Source organism: Periophthalmus magnuspinnatus, chromosome 8, assembly GCF_009829125.3.
Source record: "Periophthalmus magnuspinnatus isolate fPerMag1 chromosome 8, fPerMag1.2.pri, whole genome shotgun sequence".
Classification (NCBI taxonomy): Eukaryota; Metazoa; Chordata; class Actinopteri; order Gobiiformes; family Gobiidae; genus Periophthalmus; species Periophthalmus magnuspinnatus.
This window is the reverse complement of record NC_047133.1, coordinates 15,133,972-15,156,868: the sequence shown is the minus strand read 5'-3', so window position 1 is coordinate 15,156,868 and position 22,897 is coordinate 15,133,972. Positions and strand designations below refer to the sequence as shown.

The window sequence follows — 22,897 nt, the reverse complement described above, 5'->3', positions numbered from 1 at the left end:
CTTTGGACATTCCCGTGTGCCTGGAGCCATTGGTGGATCTCAGGTCTGCTCCAGTGGTCAGAAAGTGTGGGCCATTTGAATATCACTTGTTTCCATGGTGATGAGAGTGTGCAGGTATGTGGAGCTGCTGTCAGGGGTGACTATCCCTGGGTGATTTGGTCACACTGATGTTGACCAGAGGGTCATGAAGTTGTGACCTACAGTGTCTCACATTGTCACTGACCTCATGTTTAAAGTCTTCTTAATGTAGACATCTTATGATTAGATATGTGTTGGTATTTGACCTTTTCAAAATACTGTACGGAAGAGAACCAGGCTGATGTACTAAGGAGCAGCATGACTAATAGCACCTCAAAGCTAACAGATAAATGGGTTGTGTAATGAAGGCAATGTGAGCACTGAAATGCTCCAAAAAGTGGCTTCACATAATATGTGTCCTTTAAAGCCTCAGTTAACGCTGTTGCTTCCATTTAAGGTAAAATCTCGAAGTGTTGTGTAACTCTTGTGGCTCTCCATGGGCCTCTGCTCCGGCCGATGCTTTTATACACAGTTAGCACTTCTCTGCTGTCATATGGGCTAGTCCACTCAGGTCTTCTCAGCTCCTCTCAGGTCTTCTCAACTCCTCTCAGATCTTCTCAATTCCACTCAAGTCATCTCTGGTCCAGAGTGGCTCAGGCTTTGGCGCTGAGGCTGAGCAGTTCCATGAAGGAGCCAAAGAGCTTGTCGATCCAGCCGTGGTTGGCCATACAGCGCTGCACCACCTCCTCCTGCCCTGGGTCCTCTGAGGCCTGCTCCATGCTCACCGTCTGCTCACAGGGACACACACAAGAACCAGAGTCAAGCACACAGACAAACCAGGAACCGCCTCACCTCCACCAGCGTGCTACCTTTTTCTCAACTAATCATATTGCAAGGAATTCATATAAATGTCCTGACTGTCCCTTCCATCTGTAGTTGCCAAATCTGCCTAGTGACTTTGGACTTGGAAATTTTGGAAGTTATGGCTTTTTGGTTGTTCTTGTTATGTTAATCAACCCAGAAATTACAGAAATACAACAGATGATTCAAAGATGTATTATTGTATTTGAGCAAAACATGTCTTGTCCCTGTACAGATATATTGTATAAACAGCTTTTTGAGGTCAAAATAAGTCTGCTATATACGGTCTGCATCTAATTATAAAGTATTTTATTGTTCAAGAATCAGGAAGTGAGTGCTAGTTTTTGTTAAATTTACCATGACAGCAAATGCCTTTGAAGGGCTTATAAACTCATAATAATTAGAATGCTTAGAATGCATAAGGTAAATGAGTGGTTTGAGTGGTTGAGTTGGTTCAGTTTTTCCATGTTTTTAAGACAGTAAAAGCAGGTACAATATCTTTAAGTATATTGGTTGCTTCTTTCTCTGAAAATCTGGTAACCCTGCTTCCATCTTCCTATTGTTAGGCTAGTTGAACAATATTATGTTAATACTATTAAGAATGTCTCTACAACATCGCATGGCAGTCTGGGGACAGTACCGCTGGGACTGGCAGACCCGTGTGGTTGATCCCTCAGTATAAGAAGGTCCCCCTTCTTATACTGAGGGTGTGTTCCAATTACAGGGGGAATAACACTCCTCAGCCTTCCTGGTAAGGTCTATTCCAGGGTACTGGAGAGGAAAATCCGACCGGCAGTCGAAACTCGGTATTCAGGAGGAGCAGTGTGAAGGGTATAAAGGATCCAACATATAATCTCTTAGAGAAAGTTGCACTCTGAGGTCACATCAAATATTAACAACAAAATAATGTATTTAGTAGACAGTATATACAGTGATTGAAAAATAATGAATTTCTATTTACCTGTCCACACCCTCATAGAATTCCACCAAATCAACCAAACAGCCTTCTGCATATCAAGGACTTGGCACAGAGAGTATACCAATTCTGACTCAGTTTAGGAAACTATCTAACTTGCAGATGGCATTTAATACTTTTAAACTAGAGAGGTGCAGCCTACACCTTCATAATACATTGGCCCTCAAACACAAACATCTGAGCAGAAGAATGGGACAACTAACCTATAGTCTCAACCCACGTTAGCTGCATTAACTCCCATAATGCTCCTGAGTCATGGTCTTAATTAATCTGGTGGCTGCTTTACCTACCCAACCTACTCTCGAAATATCTTGTCCAGGGACATGGACAACAGGCGGTACAGGTCTGACATCAGAGCCTAAACGAGCATGTCTCAAGTCTGTCATAACCTGGGATAGTGAGGGGAGCTGTTAGTCAGGGTGTAGTCAGTGTTTGAGAGGGAGTCTGGGACATCTTCTATCAGGTCCACTTCAGCACAGGAGGAACTTGCCTCGTCTGACTCCTGATCATCCATTTCTGAGCTGTCCAAAGCATTGTGACTGGACCTGATCCAAGTAGATGTCTGTCCTTTTGAGAATTTCACTGCCAGACTAATTGGATCACTTAGTTCCTCACTGTCACAGTAGCACTGCTCTGAAATGTCATCAGCAACAAGCTCTGGGGCCCATCCACAGGAAGAAAGTTCACATCCAGGAGCAGGTTCCTGTGCACAACCTTGCAGTGGCCACTGGAGTCTTGGATGTTGTACATATATATCTGTCTATCCACAAGTGTGCACACTTTTGGCTCCCACCTTGTGTTGAACTCTGTCATTAATTTGCAAACACAACACACCCTTTGCTCTCCTATTATAATGCTTTGTCTGACATCTTTGTTGTTGAGTGACATGCTGCTGGGCGATCTTCATCAGCAAAGTTTATGAGGAGAGTCGTGGAATAAGTTCTAAAATCAGCCACACTGATATCATTAAGCACTGACTGGAACACCACATCTATAGGCAGCCGAGAGATTCAATCAAACATTAAATACAAGGGGGCCAAGCTTGTAGTCTCATGGGTGCTAGCATTATAGGCAAAGGTGAGAGTTTGAATCTGCTGGAGCTACTCTTGTTTGGATATTAAAGGGAGAGCTGTGATCATGTTGCCCTGATCATGATCCGGTTGAATCTCTCAGTGCCTCCCTTGTCCATACAGTGGTAAACTGTAGTATGGGACTTGTCAACACCAGACAGGCACAGAAGCTCAGACAGCAGCTCACTTTAAAAGCTGGTCCCTTGGTCTGAATGTATACATCACAGGAAACCATATACACAAAATAATGTATTTTGCAGGACTGGTCTTTATGCTTTCTAATGGAGCACAAGCAGGGGTCTTGCAAAGGACACAGCGTGGACAACAATGAAAATATTTGACCACCTGCTGAAAGGTGAGGTGGAGGATTCTTGCTTTGACCTGGTGACCTGCCGAATGATGAGGAGGTCTTTTAAAGCTTTAGCTAAAGCTCCTTAAGGCTGGCTGGTAGGACAAATTGGAACCGTTTCACTTTGGTGACTGGATTTCATCTCATCTTTGACTCTCAATCTGTCCCATGATTTCAGCAGGGTGAGCTGACCAGGGTTAAAGTTGGCATGTTCACGTGTGGATGGTCTAAAAGTTTGTGAATCAGCTTTAATTGAATGAAATCGTGGCTCTGACGTTCTCTGAGCTCCCCTAAGACCAGTGCAGGCAGTGGTTCGAGGCCTTTGGACTAAAGCACCTGGACATGCTGGATAAGTTGAATAGCTGTGGTTTAAGTGACACTTTGCCAGTTGTCATGGTGTTGGAGAACTGCTTTGAGAACTGGGTAACTCACAGTACTTGGAGTCATACTTGAGGAATGAAAGTACTGAAGAAACTACTGAAGGCCAAGCCGGAAAGCATCTTGCACTGTGTTGATTTCTGCTTCATTAACTGCAGAAGTTGGTCACTGAAGGTTAAAATCATAGGCTGAAAACTTGGCCCATCTCTGTTCATAAGTGTCCAGCTTTGGTTTGGTCAACACATGACTCAGGAGGTTGTTGTCTGTTCAGACCTTAAAGTTGTGTCCCTTCAACCAGTGACTGAACTTTTCTGCGATGCTCCACTTTGGGCCATGAACTTAAGCCAGTCAGATGGCTATCTCTGTTGCGACTTGCTCAAGGTTTTGCTGACAGAACAGGCCTTATCTTTACCAACAGGAACCTGTGATAAAACTGCTCCAAGCCCATCAATTGACAGTACAAATGGTCTGGTGATGTTGGGATGGGCCATCACTACATTGTTCAGTAGCTCTCTCTTTAGTTTGTCTTGGCACTTCTTCTTGGTGTAGCAGTCAGAGCAAAGAGTGGTTTTCTGATAGCTGAGCAATGGGGAATAAAGCTCGGGTAGAAGAAGCATGGAAGGGCTGACTGCCAAGAGCATGCCAAGGAAGGACTTAACTTTTTTCACAGGAGTACAGTCATCTTCCTCCATAAGACTCTTTTGATGGATTCATTCACACTCCTTGCTGGTCAATAATATGTCCCAAAAACATAACAGATGTTTGTAGCAGGTGCCATTTCTTTTGGCTCAACTTGAGGTTGTTTTCTCTCAGCTTCTGGAAAACAACATGCAGTCTTTCGAGGGCCTACCTTCTCAGCTGGAGCAAATACTAGCAGGTTGTCCAGATAGCAGAGCAGATAGATAGCTGGCGATGCATATTCGCTGAAAGACTTCTGAATGATTCCTCTGTCATTCATATCTGATAGTACTTGCTGTAGCATTTGGTAATGGGCTTGAGGCACTCTGAAATATGGAATGGACACTCATCTGTAAAGTGGATGCAATGGACAAAATCCTTGGCCTCTCCACAATTGAGGTGATGCCGTGAGAAGATGTCCTCATGCTGTTCGATCATGGCCACAAGCTTGATCAAACAGTATTCCACAAAGTTTTTTAGAGTTCAGTTTTTTATTATATATAGTTTTACTATTATATGTTGTAGACCTTATACAGGTGTCCTGTTGTTGAAAGTCTTACCTCTTTCTTACAGCGCAGGAAAGTATGGTACTTATAGTGGTGCAGGGCATGGTACAGAGAGTAGATACGACAGGTTTCCACTGACAGCTGCAGCTCCTATTTACACACAAAGACTATATTTCAGAACAGTTGTACTCAAGTAAAGTAAAGTTAGAGACAGAAAAGTACAGAAGTAAAACAATATTCAATGTACTAGTGCCTAGAGGAGGTATTTTTCTTCTATGGGGTATGGTACATATCATGTTTAGTTCACCATGTTACCTTTTATTGTTATGCAATGCTATATTAGCTGAAAACAATGTATTAAGTTTAAGGTTGTTTTTTTTTAAGTTCCCCTCCCTTTGCTCCTCACGTTAAGTCACTCCCCCTTCAGAGCGCTATCACAACACAATCAGTGTGCATTCTGCTAATGAAACTACCTACTGCCCATCACATCAGGTTTCTGAAGTTGTAGTGTATTGTTTTGTATCATACTTTTGTATATTAATGAAAAATGACTGTGAGCATGAGTAGCGTGGGCTTGTGGGCTGCTTACCGTAAAGAAGGTTTGAATTGTGCTTGGGAGTGATTGCAGTTTTGTTATAACATGGTAGAAAATTAATTGAGGTTGTTTTAAACAACTATCCGTGTGTACTGGCCAATCAGAGCAGGTGTTTTGTTCTGTGTTTGTTGAGAAGAGCAGAGACAGGTGAGACAACAACCATCAATGGGGATGACTGGGACTTTTACTGATACAATTACATGGAATTTGAATTAGGGTTGCACAATATAATGCAATCAAACTGAAATTGCAATTTGAGTAGGTGCAAATATCATCTTTTAAAGACTGCAATTATTCACGTAATAGAATGTCCATTGTGGATATTCTCTTATTTAAAAAAAAAAAAGCTGATCCTGTAGATTTTAGACCTCTAAAAGCATGTTCTCAAATGCGTTTAGCAGTTCTATTAATGTTGCTCAAATGTTTATGCTCCTGGATCTATTTGAAATGAGTACTCAGAGCAGAATCTCAATTTTTTTACACTTAAAACGCAAATCTAACTGCAAGTGCAATACGGCTGAAAAAGCAGATTTTTTTGTGCAGTCCTGACTACAATTATATTCAATAAGTTTAAAAAACCCATATTACAATATTTTCTGGAGATGTGTTTTGTTTTGTTCACACAAATTTAACAAACAAATTCTGCATATTTAGTCTCAGATCTTCTCTCAAACAGAAAACACTCTGTTCCACCTTGTGATGTCATGTGGTAATACATTGTGTTTTTTAACTCCATTCACCTTCACTAGAATCATTTGCATAATTTCAGCTCTGGGAATGTTTTTGATGAGGTAACAACATTATAACATGGCTTAAAGCACACAAGAGAATTCTGTGTAATATAGGACCTTTAAAAATAATCTAAAAAAGTCTACACAATTACAGAAATGTGAGTATTTGTAAAAGCAATTTACAAATGCAAATAGTTAATTTCACCTCTGCAGACAAACTTCATCACACTTGAACACACGATGCCATACCTGCTGTTTAGAGGTCCTCCTCTTGGCTCGACTCAATGTTTTACGGTTGTATCCCTCCCCGCTTAGGCTGACCCGCACCGCCCCACAGTCCAGAGGGTCTGCAGTCAGCTTTGGGAAGACATGCAGAGCTTCCTAGAAGGTACAGAAGGAACAGAGTAAAGAGAGAAGTGTGAGCAGAGCAGAGTAGAGAAGGCGGTGATGAGAGAAGAGGAGAAGGGGATGACAATGGAAGAGACGATGATGAGAGTAGAGGAGGAGAGCATGAGAGATTGACAGCAGATGAGGAGAGGAAAGGGTGAGAGAGGAGGAGCAGGTAAGAGCAGAGGAGAAGAGGACAGGGTGAGAGAAGAGGAGGAGAAGAGGAGAGGGTCATGAGAGTGGAGTAGGAGGAAAGAGGGTGACAATGGAGGAGAAGAAGAGAGGGTGAGAGTGGAGAAGAGATGGTCATGAGAGTGAAAGAGAAGAGGAGATGGTGAGAGTAGAGGAGGAGAGGGCAGGATGAGAGCAGAGAAGAGGACAGAGTGAGAGTGGAGGGGAAGAGCAGAGGGGGATGAGAGCGGAGAAGAAGAAATGGTGATGAGAGCAAAGCAGTAGAGAAAAGAGTGAGAGTGGAAAAGAGTAGAGGATAAAAGTAGAGAAGGAGAGGGTGATGAGAGCGGAGGAGAGGAGGGGCAGACCTGGTGTGGAGCAGACATGTTGACCCGCAGTAACAGCCGCCTCTTCTGACCGCTGAGGAGACCGTCGATCTGCCTCATGGACGGTAGGTACAGCTCATCTGAAGACACATGGAATTATAGAAGTGTCCTGTGGTGAATTTGGAACAAGCATTTGAAATTGAAATTTGGAGTTGTATGAACTAATCTGTTTGGGGTCCATATCATAGGCAGTGTTCATGACATTCATTGATGTCATAGTTTCAGATTGATACGTGACATCACGCTGGAGGTGCTCTACATGCATCTCTGTTGGCAAAATGTTCAGCAGTTGCAATGGTGACACAATGCACACATCAAAAACACTGTCATAAAGTTTTAATAAAACATACAAAATGGATTTAAACAACACACAGGAGCCTGTGATAAATATGGGCATTCATTGTACTGTTTAGGTGTTTTATTTTCAACCAAAAGGAGAGAGTTACTGAAAAACTGATGTTTAGTTTGTTTAGTTTGTGACCAATTCTATGTGTGAGAGACAAATCAGCTCAGCTGTTATGGTTCCACCCAAGTCAGCTCTTTCTGGTCATATTGTGTTAAAACAAAGCTCAGATTAAGTCTAACTTGAGTAACTGAGCTTCAGACAGTGCTGTGCCTACAGTTAGAATCACACCCCCAGGGAATGTTGATGACATCAGCTGCAAAGTATCACTAGAAGGTTGTGGCCTTAAAACTTTGTGGGTGATGCACTGTTTCTGAATGAAATGTTGAACTTGGTCATCATTTGAATGGTCCATTTGTGTCTGAATAACCCTGGGCTCACACTGCACGCGGTGCAGCTCAGGTCCAGTGGTCGCAAGTATTCCGTATAGTACAAAAGGGGTGCTTAGTCAGTGTCAGTGGAGGTGCCAGCAGAAGTGCGGATCAAATCCGTTGGATTTTATTTTTTTCTGGACACTGGAGCCAACCAGAAGCCTTTTACCTTAATAAGTAAATAGTTATTGTGTGAACACTTGGTCTCACACGCGCAGCTTCAAAGGCGGTGACCGCAATAACACAGCAGAGTTCCCGGTTCTCATGTGAGTATCACACTACAACTAAACTGTCCGACAAAGAAGGCACAGATGGACCAGGTGCTGTCTAAGTGAGGTGTAATGCTACTGCTCTTTGACAACAGTAAAAAAAAAACTTTGTCAATAAAAAATAGTGAACTTTTTGCCTGTAACAATTTGGTGCTGTATAGGGCAATGAAGCCATTTTTTTTTTTGGTTTCATGTGGATAGGCCCAGTTATTACGAAGATATTAACCATAAACGAGGTCAACAAATCTGCAATCTGACAGTTAAATCAGCGAGTATTAACCTACAGAAGGGTATTAATTGCTAACACATAATATAATTTGATCACTATGGTACCTTTTATTGTTTTGAAAATGGTAAATCTGCCAACGTTGCCAATGTTTTATTAATTTTACTTTAGTTTTTGCTCTGAGTCAAAAGTCACCCCCCCTTTCACAGCGCTATCACATGACAATCGACACGTGTCCTGCTAACGAAACTACTGCACATCGCCTCAGACATGTCAAGTTGCTGTGTAGTTTTGTACTATGTTTTGTATACAGTATTTATGGAGAATTGTAGTGTAAGAGCATGGATGGCATAGCTTGTGAGCTGAGCATTGGGAAAATCTTATAGCTAACCGTGAGGAGGGTTCAAACAGGGCCCAGGAGACATATAAAACATCTTGAGTTTTTGATGAAGAAACAATGTTACAACACAAAGAAGTTGATTTTGCATAATACCCTGTCTTTAAACAATAGGGATTCTGCAATGTTGTTTTTGAAGCTAAGGTAAGGGACCAAAATGGGGGTTTTGTGGTGGTGTGTTCCTTCATCAAAGGGCAGAAAAAAATAAGTGAACAGGTATGCTGAAGTCTATAATTACATTATCAGTTATTGTTCTTGAATGTTACCAGTTTGGGAAGTTCTGGGGCGTGTGTTCCCCTCTAGAAGAATCCTCTCTCCTCCGCTGCCTTCCCCACAGCTGTATGTGATCAATTATGCATATTCTACTAATGTATGTCCAGAGGTGTCCTGCTGGAGAGGGACCAACAGGACCCGGTGGTAAACGCCTGAACACCACTAATACGATCTACTGTCACGTACAGTACAAATACAAAAGTACAAATATAGGCAAAGTTCTTGACAAATAATTCCTGGCCTAAGGTAACATAACTCTTCTGTGATAGTTTATAGAAATGTAGTGCATGTGACTCACCATCAGTGTCCTCCAGGGCTTGGATCATGTCGGGGTCCAAAGCAGTGCTGACCAGCATCTCCACATAGCTCCTGAACAGGTCCCTCAGGCCACGGCTGCTGAGGCCTCTCTGAGCAGAACCTGTAGACAACCAGAGAGAGTCTTATCCTATATTCATACTGGAGCATAAAAATCACATCAAACACCTCTAGTTGGAAGCCTTTGCATTTGAGGGGAAACGCTTGAAACACGTGGATGTTCGTCAAATTTCGCCAAAAGTTGTGATTTTTCAACTCACATCAACTGTGCAGTGCAACCATAGGCTCTGTGCACAACTCTGTCCACTGTGTGTTTTTTATTTGTTTTAGCTCATCTCAGCGAAACCCCCATAGAGATGCAATTAGATAGAAAGGATCTGGTTGCTGTTGTGCATGTGTTTACCACTCCAGCAAACTCTGGGTCATGCTGTGTGTTTCCTCCTCAAGAGGCTCAAGGTGCTGCCCTGTGCTGAATGTATACTGACTGCAAGTGTGGTTAGGGCTCCACAAGACTTAGAAAGTCAGTGCGCCCTGCCACACTGACCTTGGCAGTGGGTCCAGGTGAGGCACGGGTTTGCAGAAAAAATCCACAAGAAGTCTATATTTACTGGAAACCACAGTGGGCTGGTGCGATTATCATGTGAACCCCTGTGAAATTGTGCCGCTTTGGTCAAATACACACCGCAGTTTTAGTAGTTGGTGTAACAGGCAATCTGTATTTGAAACTTGGAGCAGTACTCACAGGCACTGTGTGTGTCTTCATCACTGGCAGGTGAAGAGTCTGACTCGGAGGAAGAAGACCTTTGCTCCGCACAGGTCCTGCTCCTCTTGTGTGGAGGCTCTAATGGCTCTGGGTCAGCTCTGCTCCTGTCCTCTGAGACTTGTCCTGGCTCTCTGTCCTGGCCTTCTGACACCCTCTCTCTGACCTCTCTGTCCTGGCCTTCTGATGCTCTCTCTCTGACCCTACTGCTCTGCTCCCTCCTCAGCATAGCCATGTCTTTGTCTTTTTCTCTGTTCTTTTGTTGGTTACTGCATTTATCACTCTCCCTTTTGTCTCCTACGGCTTCTCTTCTCTCTCTCCTCTCTGTATCTCTCCTCTCACTCTCTCTCCTCTCTGTATCTCGCCTGTCACTCTCTCTCAGGTGTGTCTCTCTCCTCACACTTTCTCTCCTCTCGTTCTCTCTCTTCTCTCTTTCTCGCCATTCTGTCTCTCTCCTCTCGTTCTCTCTCTTCTCTTTGTCTCTCCTTTCAGCCTCTTTCTTCTCACTCTCCTGCCTTATGCTCTCTCTCCTTTCACTCTCTCTTCTCTCTCTTTCTCTTCTCTCTGCCTCCTTCCTTTCACATTCTCTTTTCTCACCTTCTTTTTGGTCTGTCTCTCTCTTCTCACTCTCTTTCCTTTCACTCTCTCTTCTGTCACTTTCTCTCCTTTCACTCTCTCTCCTTTCACTCTTTCTTCTCTCACTTTCTCTTCTTTCACTTTCTCGCCTCTCATTCTCTCTCCTCTCGCTCTCTCTCCTTTCAGTCTCTCTCCGGATGCTCTCCCTCACTCCCCTCTCTTCCTCTGTTGGTTGGTGTCGTTCATTTTGAGGAGGGTATTGTGGAAGAACGGAGCTCAGATGATTGTGGAGTGGCTGTCGTCTGTGAGGTTTAAAGCCGTTAAGTAAGTTGACAATCCATTTAGTAACAAATCTGGAAAAAATGAAACATGACAAGAGTTGTAATCGACGGTACTTACCTCACAGTCAGAGAGGCGCGGTGCCATGGCTTACGGGAGCACACTCGGACATAGTCTTTCTTGTTGATGTTCTCCAAAAACTTCACGTACAATCGTTGGTATTGTATTTTGGCATCTCCAAAGTATCCCAGATACTGAAAAGAACAAAATCATTATAAACAAAATGTACAATCCATGTATGCAATACTTAAATGCAAGTGGAATGAACAACATGCTATGGGCGAGAGGTGCAGGTTTAATGTGTACAGTTTCTAGCCTCATTTTGATTTATGATCAGGTAAGACTTTCCTTTTGTTTTTTGTTTTTTTTACCATTTAAGAGGTACTGTAATAATGGCAGCCTTCCTCATTAAGACATCCAACTTTCTCTCCACACAAATGACTGCACCTGTCAGAATCAGACAGTGGACATCTAAGGTGTCGGTCAGCAATCTAAGCCCAATAACAGTGGAGACAATGGACAGCCTCGCCCATTCACTGCCCACAAGCTCCAAAGAAGGCTTCACAAGAGGGCCACATTCCAAAGCTAGCAAGGTGAGTGACAAGTCTTCATGATGCTCCAATGCCTATAAAAAAGATCACCCCATGGCAACCACTGAACAGGAGTACTTCTGTACAAGTGTGCAACATACTTTCTTCAACAGGTGCTGCCACACTGTGTGGAATTTGTTTTTGGATACTTACAAAACTCCATCTTATCAAAGAACTCAAGTCTGAAGTCAAATCTGAAGTCAAGACCCGAACGTGACATTGAACATCATATCACATATATGGACAATAGGTTGATGTAAACTTGCCCAACAACTTCAGATGGGATTTATCTCCTTGGTGTGAAGAAGCATAAACATTGTATTTGCATCTACCAAATTATTCCAGCATCTTATCAATGTGACATGCCTCATGCATTGATGGATACTCATGTATGTGAACATGCTGTTTGTCATGGACATGACTATGGCTAGCATCATTTTGCTAAACAAAATCATGCTCAGGTTTAGGGTGAGGTATTGTTGCTATCTGCTGGAATCTTTCAGTTTAGTCCTGACACAATACCAGGAGTTCATTCATGTATCTTGTATGAGGAAAATGATTTATGATATGATTTCATAACAGGAAGAAGGAACCATGCGTACATTACTGGTAGCACCGTATTGCCTCTGACCATCTTTAATTTCTGGACTAAACTTTTGGAGCAAGGCCTTCTGCACTCTCCAGATAGGTGGTGGTTCCCTGCCTGTCTGCAATGCCATCTGATAATGAAAACATGTAGTTTAATAGTTACCATCTCTGTTTATAGAGTAAGTAGCGTAGATTGATTGACCAACCTTTAAACTTCCAATGTCTTCAGTTCGCACCACAAACTCGTCCCGTTCACGGAAGATCCCTTCTCCCTCACTCTCGCTGCCCTCCTCCTCACTCTCTCCAGCAATGGCTGCACTGGCCTGCTTCTTGGCCAGGTGCAGTGAGGTGACCCTCTGAGGGGCTTGGACTTCTTCAGGGGTGGGTGGTGTGGGTGGAGGCGTGGACGATAAAGAGGGCGAGGGAGGAGAAGGCGCAGCCAGATCCCGGGTGTGGTTCAGGGGTGGAGGGCTGGAGGGCTGTACAATGGGGTTTGGAGGAGGAGCTGGTGGGTCATGGAGGTGTTGGGCATGAGGAGGTTCTGCCAGATTCTCGACAGGTTCAGAGGACAATGACGCAGGTAAGCCATCTGCAGACAGTGGTGAGGATGGGCAATCAGGCGTGGGTCCTAAAAAGTCAGATGCATATATAGAAGTGAACTATAGCTTCATTTGGCTGGAGCAGAACGCCCGGGTGACATCAAATTCTCAATCAAGGCTAGCAGCCAAGATCCATATTCGGAGCCAAGATCCATATTTTGAAATCCAAGCATGTGTATCATAGCAAGCAAAGAGCCAATCAGTAGCAAAGGTGTTGAAGGCAATACGCCTTCTTGTTTGGCAAGAGTTTATTCAATAGAAAGTGAACTGGTTGATGGAGTCAAATCATGCTCACTTTCTATTTGGAACATGGCGGCCAGTGAGCTAGCTGTGTCCATTTATTGTATATACACAGTCTATGGTTAGCTGTGATAAAGCTGGACATTGAGAAACAATCAAAGAAGATATGGGCTTACCTTCAACGATCTCTGGAATCTTCTGCTCCTCTTCTATTGGACACTCCGGCTCGACTGTATCTTCCTGCGATGGATCAACGTCCTCACTTCTGTCCTCATTTGCTGTCTCTGCTTCGTCTTCTTCTTCCTTTTCTTCAGAAGATGCTAGCTCATTGTCCATCACCGGTTCAGACGATAAGCACTGATGCTCATTATCATGGGTTTGAACATTGGATGTCCCGTGATGGTTTTGCGTTTCTTGAGTTGCAGAGTGGAGGTGGGACGTGTCAGGGACTAGGTTCTGTTCTGTGACATTTGTTTGGAGGTTGGATTGGTGCGGCTCGCTGGTCGAGGCCGTGGTAGCTGCTAGCAGGCGTGGGTTGTCATAGAGCGTGGAGATGGCACAGGTGATGCTCTGCTGGAGATCTCCGTTCTTGCCCACACAGTCCTCCTCATCTGAAGAGAAGGAGGGCAAAGCTTCCAGGTTTCCATTCAACTCCTGGTCTAGCTGCCCACTGGGACTGGAGCTGCATGGGACAACCTTATCCCCCTCACTGGAGGCGTGTTGGGATAAGGCGGGTGAGGGGGTTGAGTCAAGGTTCAGCTCGCCTCGGCTTTCCGTGACCTCTGGGGTTGATTGCTTGTTGTCCGTTTTGAGAAAGTCCAAGAAAGAGCCTACTACGTCAGGTTTAAGGTCAAAAGTCTTTTCATCATCCTACAAGAAAAACAAAACTATTTCAAACCAATGGCCTGGTACAATCAACTGCATGGAGATAGATACTTTTAATGCCATAGTGTGGAATATTCCAGGTAAAGCAAGAAAATCTCCATGCAGATGAGCAAATAGTACAAGTAGTGGACTTTTAAATAAATAAATAATCTCTACACTGTGAGAAACAACTTACAAGACTTGGAAACTTGTCCACTGCAGCCCATCCATCACAGTTAAGTAAATCATAGTTTTCTTTATTCATTGCAACCTGCTGGCACAAAAACAAAGGTCGTAAATCTGGATTCAGTTTTCAGTCAACACTGTGTTATACTACAGAGAGATTATGTCCAGTCATTACCTCTGTGGACTCTGGCTGTAGCATGTGATCTTGCATCTGCTGTGGGTCATTTCTGCTGAAGTCTGGAGTGGTGCTGGGTCCAGGACTAAGGCCCAGGAAGGGAGCAGAGGGACCTAAGCCATCAGACAGAGCAAGCTCAGGGCCCGGGAAGGACTCTGCTCTCAGGAGGGAGTCAGCTGGAGTCATGTTGGGGGACGAAAAATCTAACTGTTAAAAAAGAAAAAAATGGTAGACAGGTAAACATAAGAGTTGATTTTTAAGGCAAGAACCACAAGTATCCAGGTGGATTGATCTAAGTATGCCTCCGATTTATTTTAAAAAGTTTGAAAATCCTCTTTTCTTAATAATTTTCTTGTGTAAAGCAAAGTAACTATAAGTGTAGTCTGTCAACTGGACAAACGTTTTGAAGTGAATGGTTAAAACACTGTGTTTTGGCACTTATCTATCCTTCATCTATTTTCAGTTCTACCAGGTTACTGGTACGTCACTTGGGAAGCTGTTCAAAATATGACTCAAGTGACAGTTCATACCTTATAGTTTAATGGACTTAAATAATAACAAATACTGAAGACAACAAGGGTGTGTTAGCATCAGTGTAGTCAGAACAGAAGAACCATTTTTTGTGGTGGTGAAGTATATTTCTCCCCACACTATTTCACAGAATTCAGTTTTCTTTTGTGATGGAACCTGGACGGCTGAGGGATTACAGATAACTATAAATGCATTGTGTAATTAAACAAATGTTTCAGGCATTACCTTGACTGGCTCCTCTGTTTGTTGTTGAAGTTGCTGATAGGGCTGCACTTGCTGCATGTGATGGTGCGGTTGCATATAGGGCTGTGTCTGGGAGGGTTGTGAGGCCAGTTGCAGAGGGCTGGGTGTTGGGTGCTGTGAGGCCAACTGCAGAGGGTTTGGTGCTGGGAGCTGTGAGGCCAGCTGCAGAGGGCTGGGTGCTGGGTGCTGTGAGGCCAGCTGCAGAGGGCTGGGGGGTGGGGGCAACAATGTGGTGTTGCCTGGCTCATATCTATGCTGAGACTGCATGAACTGTGGGGGAACATATTGTTCACAATGATATGGCATGTTTGGAATCTTGTTGAAACCCTGAAGTCCGTCATCTCTCTTTCCTCTGCCTCGGCCTCGCCCCCGACCACGCCCTCTTCCTCTGCCTCCAGTCCCTCGAGTCTGACCACGGAACACAGAGGGCTCGGGCAGGGGGCGTATGCGAGGACGTCCGCGGGGCCGCGGAGGTCCTTCCCGTTTTGGTTTAGTAGGTTTCCTGCCTCTTTTTCTTGGGCCATCCAGGCCCGGGGTTTGTGGAGGAGTTAGGGAGTTATAGTTGGAGTAGCAAAAATCCATATCCATCATTGGACTGGAACTATTCATGGACCCTCCGGCCCTGCGACAGCTGGAGACCAAGTCAGGGAGCACATCCGGAAAACGTCGACCGGTGAGGCGAATGTCAGCTGGAACATCGGCTTTATCCTCATCTTCAAACTCATACTCCTGTGCATAGTGCTTTTTGGACTGCACCTGTGACTCCTGTCGGTGTAACAGTGAAGGGAAACTAGTCTTCAGGAGTTTCTTGGGTTGGGGTGAGGAGTAAATAGGTGATGCCAGACCGGTGGCACTTGAACCAATTGACGCATTAAGGCTCTGGGACTGCATGAGACTGAGCTGATCTGTGTTTACTGAAGAGGGAGCTGGAGTCTTTACGGACATGAAGTCAGAATAAGTGTTGTCACTTTGTGTCAGGTTCTGTTGACAGAACTGTGCATAACGTTCTTCAGTCTGGTGACTAAACATGTCAAAACCCTGCTTAGCACCAGATGCTTTCAGACTGCCATGCTCCTGTATCTGACCCTGGGAATGGCACTCCTGCTCAGGCATATAGGCACCAGAGTCCCCAGCACAACTAGTATTATGATCTGATGAACAGAATATGTCATCCATTGTTGGAAAGAAAGACTGATCTTCACTATGTACAAATGGTTCAGAAAAGCAGGCTGATGGGACAAAGTGTTTGTCATTCCTTGTGTCTGCAGTTATGGCCACACGCTGGTCTAACCCAGGCTGTGGGAGGTGACTGGGTGTGTGTGTTCTCTGTTGCTGCTGGGGTTCCTGAAGGGCAGGAGGTTGGTTCAGATGGTGCAGATCCTGCTTGGAGCTGGGGTTCCACAGTGTTTGGGCTCCACTTCCTTGCTCTCTGCTATCCACAGTCATCCCAACCTCAGATCGGACCATCGCCCCCCCTGTACCCCTGTTGTCGTAGAGACTCAGGGACTGGTCCATCAAGTCCTGAGCAGGCACCGGGTTGGGAGTGTACCGGGATTGGTCTCTTTGCTGCACTCCAGGACTGTACTGAGTCTCCACAGTCTGCGACGGGACATGCAGCTGAAGTTTGGATGACGGTGTATATGTCTCTAACTGGGCTCTGTTATGCACTGCACCCATTCCAGAGTTCGGCTTGTCGGGGAATGTTTTGAGAAGATCTGTCTTGGCATTTGCAGCAGGGGAAAGATCAGACTGTAGCATGCACGCTTGAGCTGTGAGGTCTGATGATGTCATGGAAACTTCCCCATGGCTGGTTTGTGGTACCTCTTTAGTGCTACTCAAGAATGAACTATGTGGATACGGTGCACAAGGACTACCCAGTGCAAAGTTTCCCAGAGAACCTAGGGCATGTGGCGCTGTGTCAGAAGAGTGGCTGCTTCTGATGGGGGACTGTTTGGCCTCACTAATCCCTGTAGCAGTTGACTTTGGCATTCTATCAGGCGTGTTGCTCTGAAAGTCCATCTGTGGAGCCGTTGAAGGTTCATGACTAGCATAGGTTTCTCCTTGTTCCTTTGGCAAGTTGGTGCCTAAGTACTGATGTTGAAAATCCTGCACAAGATGGCCACCGGAGCTTTGATCTTGAAGCAAAGAGTCAACTCGCAATTCCTCACCATTTTTAGGATCAAATATTGAAGTGCATTTCCCAGCTTGTGAATTGCCAGAAGAATGAGACGATTTGGGCGATGTTATTTCTGAATATACGTCCGCTTTTATGGAAGGCGACAGTCTGCACTTTGGAATGTATGGGCTACTGTTCCCATCTTGATTTGTTTCCACACCCTCTGCCATCATATCACCTCCTTGACCTGCCAGTCCTGACAAAGGTCTACTGGCTGAGGAGAATGTAGGGCTTCCATATTCGGCGCTGCTTGACCTTTTCATAGAAACTAGGTCTAAACTCGAGTCACTAAAAATTGAACTTCCAGGACCTCTGTTAAAGCCAAGATTCTGAGCAAGAGGAAGCCTATAGCGTGGACTTGAGTAGGTTGGGAGTGTAGGCGTGAGCTGTTTGGGAGAAAACGCTTGGCTTTGATAGACTGGGGGGCTTTGATTCATTTGAGTGCGAGATTTGGGAGCACATGGGGAGCTGAGGGAGGACATAGAGGGCATTGGGCATTGGTTTGAAGGTTCAGACAAAACTGTGGAGGACACTGTTGAAGAATCCAGGGAGCGTTGGTGAGATGGGGCAGATAGCGAGCTGCTGCTGTTGTGAGAGAATGAAGAGGCTGATGGAGGTGTGTGCTGGGAGTAGGACAAGAAGGATGAGGATTCTAAGGAGGAGTAGCCAGTTTCCTCAGAAGATACGTAAGGAGACAAGTAAGCCTGGGTATTCATCCGCAATGAAGGCTTGACGTCTGAAATAGCGCCCTGATGTTCAATTGTTCTCTGCCGGAGATCTGGTGACTTGGCACAGGTGAGATACTGCTGCTGTTGAGGCATGGGTGTGGACTGGCCTGGTGGAATGCTTTGGTACCGCTTCATCATATTGTCCTGCGCAGAAATGTCCCTGTGTTGTGGAGTCTGAGAGTGGATGGGAGTAGAGGAGAATGAGGAGGTGTTGTACAGTTGGTTGGACTGGCTATGGAGCTGGGCTGACAAGAGGTCTACCCGTGGAGAGGCAAGGTGAGTTTTGGAAGGGACTTGGGGCTCTTGGGATCTCCTGAAGAGGGTATCCTGGGAGGACAGAACCTGACCAAAAGCCAAGCTGGAGGGCGTAGATTTCATGTGGAGGAGATAATCATGGGAGGACAACAAACCAGGGTTAAACGTAGCTGAGTCCGGCAGAGAGAAGGAGTGAGTGAGGGGTCTTCCAGGAAATGATCCTGGGTGCTGATACGCAGGCAGAGCTGCCATGGACGGGGAGTATCCAGAACCAGAGTGTGTTCCTGAAAAGAGACATCAGAATTCAGAATTGGCACCCCCAATATGCAACTCCACATGGAAACAAGGCAAACAGACAACCTTGGCAGCTGAATTTAAGAAGCTGGGTCCTCATCGCCTCATTGGTTATAAGCTATCTGAAATGACTGGACATGATCAACTGTGTCATCCAATGGCTTAATGTTAAAAGTACTGTATCCATAGGGACATTTGTCCTCTGCCTTTGACCCATCCTTCAGTGTCTATGGAGCAAGCTGTCAGGAGCAAGATCCTACTTTAGCTCTTAAGATAGGCTTGCTCAGGAGTACCTTACCTTGAGGGTTTTACCTATTGTCATGTTTCGGGTTTCACAGATTTAGAAGTCAAGGCTCTATTGTACTCATAGACAAAACAACCCGTGAATGGCCTGTCTTTTGTGTAGTGCTGAGTGTAGCATCAGGTGTAGCATTTAGTGTAATGCCGAGTGTAGTGTTGAATGAAGTGTTGAAAGTAGTATTAGTACCCAACATGGCCTCTTGTATTCTATTAATGGTCTTTAACAGGCCTAATTCCTCCATAGAACTTCTATTACCAACGCTCAAAGAAATGTTTCCTTTACTTAAATGAGCCCTTTACTTACCATTTTGCCAGAAAGGACCTCCAAATTGTGACATATGTGAATCCATCGCTGTCAGCCGATGTGAAAGGGAGGCCTCTGGACCTGTGGACCTGCTGTCCAACAGCCCGGACATGCCTGGAAGAGCCACCACAAACATACTTCAACCAGGAGATACAAATGAGATGTGTTGAAGAGACTTCAGCGCTCTATAGATAGAGACCTCAATGATACAAGGGAGGGAAGGACAGATTTATTTGCAGGGGTCTACACACTGGTGATGGTGGTGAAGAGGACGAGATGAAGAAGATGAGGAGTCTAATGATTCTGCTGTTGCAATGAAGGAAGAACAATCATAACAAATATTTCCTCAGTGTAAGCAGTGTCATCCAAAATTATTAAAGCAAGCCAAAACTCTAAATAAACCTTTTTAAAATAGCATTCTACTGGTCTAAGCAGTCAACACCATGGCCTGTGTTGCCATCAGTGCTTTGTGCCATCACATTGTACTGGCCAAATTACCAGGTGTTTCTGATTACAAACACCTGCTGCTGGGGTGGAGTTTGAAGTCCTCCAGGTATTCCCAAATTTAGTAGCTCTATTTGAAATGTGGTTGTGGGTGGAGTTAGGTGTTTAATCCCACTATAAGTTAACATATTATCTAATGTACAATGAATAAGGAGGATTGGTTATGTCTAATTACCATTTCACCAGGAGAGACTTAAGTGAGGTGTGATGGATAGTTTATTCAATGTTGAGAAGGAGGAGATGGAAAGGCTGAGGAGGGCGATGCTGCTGCAGTGGATATGGGTGTACAAGGGGAGGGAGAGTGCACTTCTGAAAGGGAACAGCCAAGAGCAATGCGTTTAACACTGCACTAGGAGTAAGGCTCATGGGTGTGGGGGTTTCTGGTACCTAGAGGGCGTCCCGTTGGAGTCCAGGCTGCCCCATGTCCTCTGCGTCCCAGCTGAGGAGCGCTGAAGCTCGGCCCCTCTGAGTCTGGGTACGAGGAGCTCATCCCATACATGAGGCTAACACAGGGAAAGCACACAGACATATGATGGAACACTTTAGACCTTGGGGTTTAGACTTGGACTATTAAAGGCGCACTATGTAACTTTTCTGGTGGATTATCTGCCACCTGCTTGTCTCCATGGTGATGTTATTGCACTTCCAGGTGTGTTCTGCTGTATGGCATTAAACTTATGTTGCATTATTATTATTATTATTATTTATTTGATTTATTTTTTATTGCTTAAAGGAACTGTATGTAACCTGTGCTTTCAGTTATAAAAAGGTATTACAACTTCACAGTTGAACCTGGGTTGCTAGTGCCTTAACATATAAATAGACAACACATAAAAGTTTTTTCTCATTCTTAGTAAATGGACAGGCTGTGTCTTATGTGAAAGTTCAGAACCTCCAGAATTCATTCACTGAGCTGCAGTGGCTGCACTAGCACTGATTCATGATTGGCTGCAGGTGCTGGGGTTTAGGTAGTGACCATTCAGAGAGTCCTTTTAGGTTTAAACAAACTGGATTTCAGCACAGTGACTGACAATTCAAGACCCATGAGAGGCTCATTCGTCTTTCTAATTGAATCTTCTTGAGAATCAAAACACCAGATAAAACATAAACAACATGTCCATCATGTGCAATGTTTTTTGTAATTAAGAATAAATCAGCATTACAATTGTTATCAGTAAAAGCTATATTTGATTTGAACATGTTTACCTCTTATCTGGAGACACAGATAAGTAATGTTTATGGAATTAAAAATAAAATAAAACAAAAATCTGTATCTCATGCAGATGTCACCAAGTCCTGGTGACATCACTTGGTTGTCTCCATGGGGATAGATAAGTTTAATGGCAGCCATACTGTGGAACATTCCAGGCAAAGCAACAACATCTTCACGGAGACAAACAGAAAAAATTACATAGTGCTCCTTTAAGATGTATGCACGTCCTTACCTTTTCTAGCTCTTGTCACCTGTCTGTCATTGTGAGCCAATCACAACCTGCTACCTTTGCCTTTTAACCAATCATCTCAAGACATGAATAATGTGTTCTTCTCTGACAGGTACAACAATACTGTATAACCTGATCAGGGGCTGACTTAAAGTTTTTCAAAAGTACAGACCCTAAACTCAAGGTTAAACCTGCTCACACAGAGGTCACATGTAGATGCTGTCTGTACCAAGCCAGAACACAACATTTTATAGTAAATGAGTGGACTGCCCATCCTGATCATCCCTATGGGCTACCTCCAGCCATAATCAACTGGCATAATCATCAATTATCAAAGGAGCATTCCATGAGAGAGATGTTTTGGTTTACAATTTTAGTCATGATATAGTTGGGGTCTTAGGCCTGGTTTAGAGTCAGACTAGACATGGTTTGGACATGGTTACATTTTGGTTTAATCCAGGTTTAGGTTAGTCCTTGTTTAGACCTGGTTAGGACTGAAAATCCAAATTAATTGATTATCTTTTTTAGCTGCATGGTTTAGTATTTTCATAGTAACAACGGGACCACTGACAGGAGGTGGTGCGTGAGTCCATATTTGGGTGCGTGCGCCACAGCTAACCATAGTAACCTATAGTTTACTATGGCTACGTGTACGCAGCATCTGGATGGCAGCGTTAGAAATAGGACAGGGCCACTCGGTTTGTGCGTGTCCTCCGTGTCACAGAAATGTGCTGCACATTCTTGGCTGTTCATTGAATCAATTATGTTTCACGCGTGACAGAACGTGATAGGCTGCGGAGCGGAGCGTCTGTGTCCGCGCGGATGTGGACCTGAAGGAAACAGATGCTGTTGTCAAGGCGACGGCAGGAGTGATGCTGATGAGGAGCTAGCCTTAGCTCGGCTCATTCCAGCACACAGCCGCACACAGTCGCACACAGTCGCACAGAGCAGCACAGAGCAGCACAGAGCAGCACGACGGGAGCAGGCAGCGGCTCCAGCGGCTTTTATTGTCTGACCGCTCCGCTCGTCAGTCTGAAACATGAGCGGAGCGTCAGTGCTCTGCAGCCGTGATAAGGGGTACACGTCCGCATACAGCACCGGGCAGCCGCGGAGAGGGCTCCGTGATACAGCGGGTCTCTCACATCATCTCTCCGGACATACAGCTGCTGTGAGCCTGACCTGAGAGCACATGCACCCTTATCACCCAGCCCTCCATTTTACTGTCAGAGCGCATACAGTCCTCCACTGAATACACGTACAGCTGATTGACTGTCTTGATTACCTGCCACAGTATTGTAGCTCCCCCGCGCACGACAGGGCAGCAGCTGTATGTCAGAGGACACGCTACTCACGTCTCCTGGCACCGTCCCTCCCCGACAGAGCGCACGGAAGCAGCGGGCTCTGTGAGCGTAGACAGCGGACAGTCGTGCAGCCCGAACAGCGGCGCAGCGACAACCCACACCTCTGCCTTTGTTCTGCTCCTTACGCACCTGGTTCTGGCGGACCTGTCGTACGTCCATGCTGTCCCGACTCCAGACACCGAGTCTCCGAAGGCTGCCGCGGAGAAGAGCCTCTCCATGGGCAGGCAGGGCTGGTGGAGGAGGGCAGACTGCGGGGGACGGGGTGGGGGTCTCCAGTTCGTCTGAATATTTCTCCGTTTGACGAGCCGTGCACCGCGCGCGCGTTTGTGTGCGTGAGAGAGAGAGAGGGAGAGGGGGAGAAAGAGAGAGAGGGGGAGAGAGAGAGATGGAGGGGGAGGGGGGCTCTCCTCTCCGTCACAGTCTATTGTCTCTCGGTGCCTTTAAATGATATTTAAATCGAGCGCCTTCCGTCCCACATCAGG

General features: G+C 45.1%; 1 protein-coding gene across 1 annotated transcript; it reads right to left on the bottom strand.

The window, feature by feature from the left end:
• Positions 1–596: 596 nt before the first annotated feature.
• prr12b (proline rich 12b) lies at positions 597–22,574 on the bottom strand. The gene is made up of 17 exons (XM_055223794.1): positions 22,337–22,574; positions 20,819–20,825; positions 20,000–20,115; positions 19,109–19,222; positions 15,034–18,494; positions 14,278–14,484; positions 14,113–14,187; positions 13,229–13,922; positions 12,420–12,841; positions 12,228–12,344; positions 11,096–11,229; positions 10,107–10,998; positions 9,344–9,452; positions 7,089–7,186; positions 6,412–6,543; positions 4,891–4,986; positions 597–806 (listed from the first exon to the last, which is right to left on the bottom strand). The coding sequence occupies exons 1-17, from the start codon at positions 22,572–22,574 to the stop codon at positions 672–674; spliced, it is 7,047 nt and encodes a 2,348-aa protein (XP_055079769.1). The 3' UTR covers positions 597–671.
• Positions 22,575–22,897: the final 323 nt, after the last annotated feature.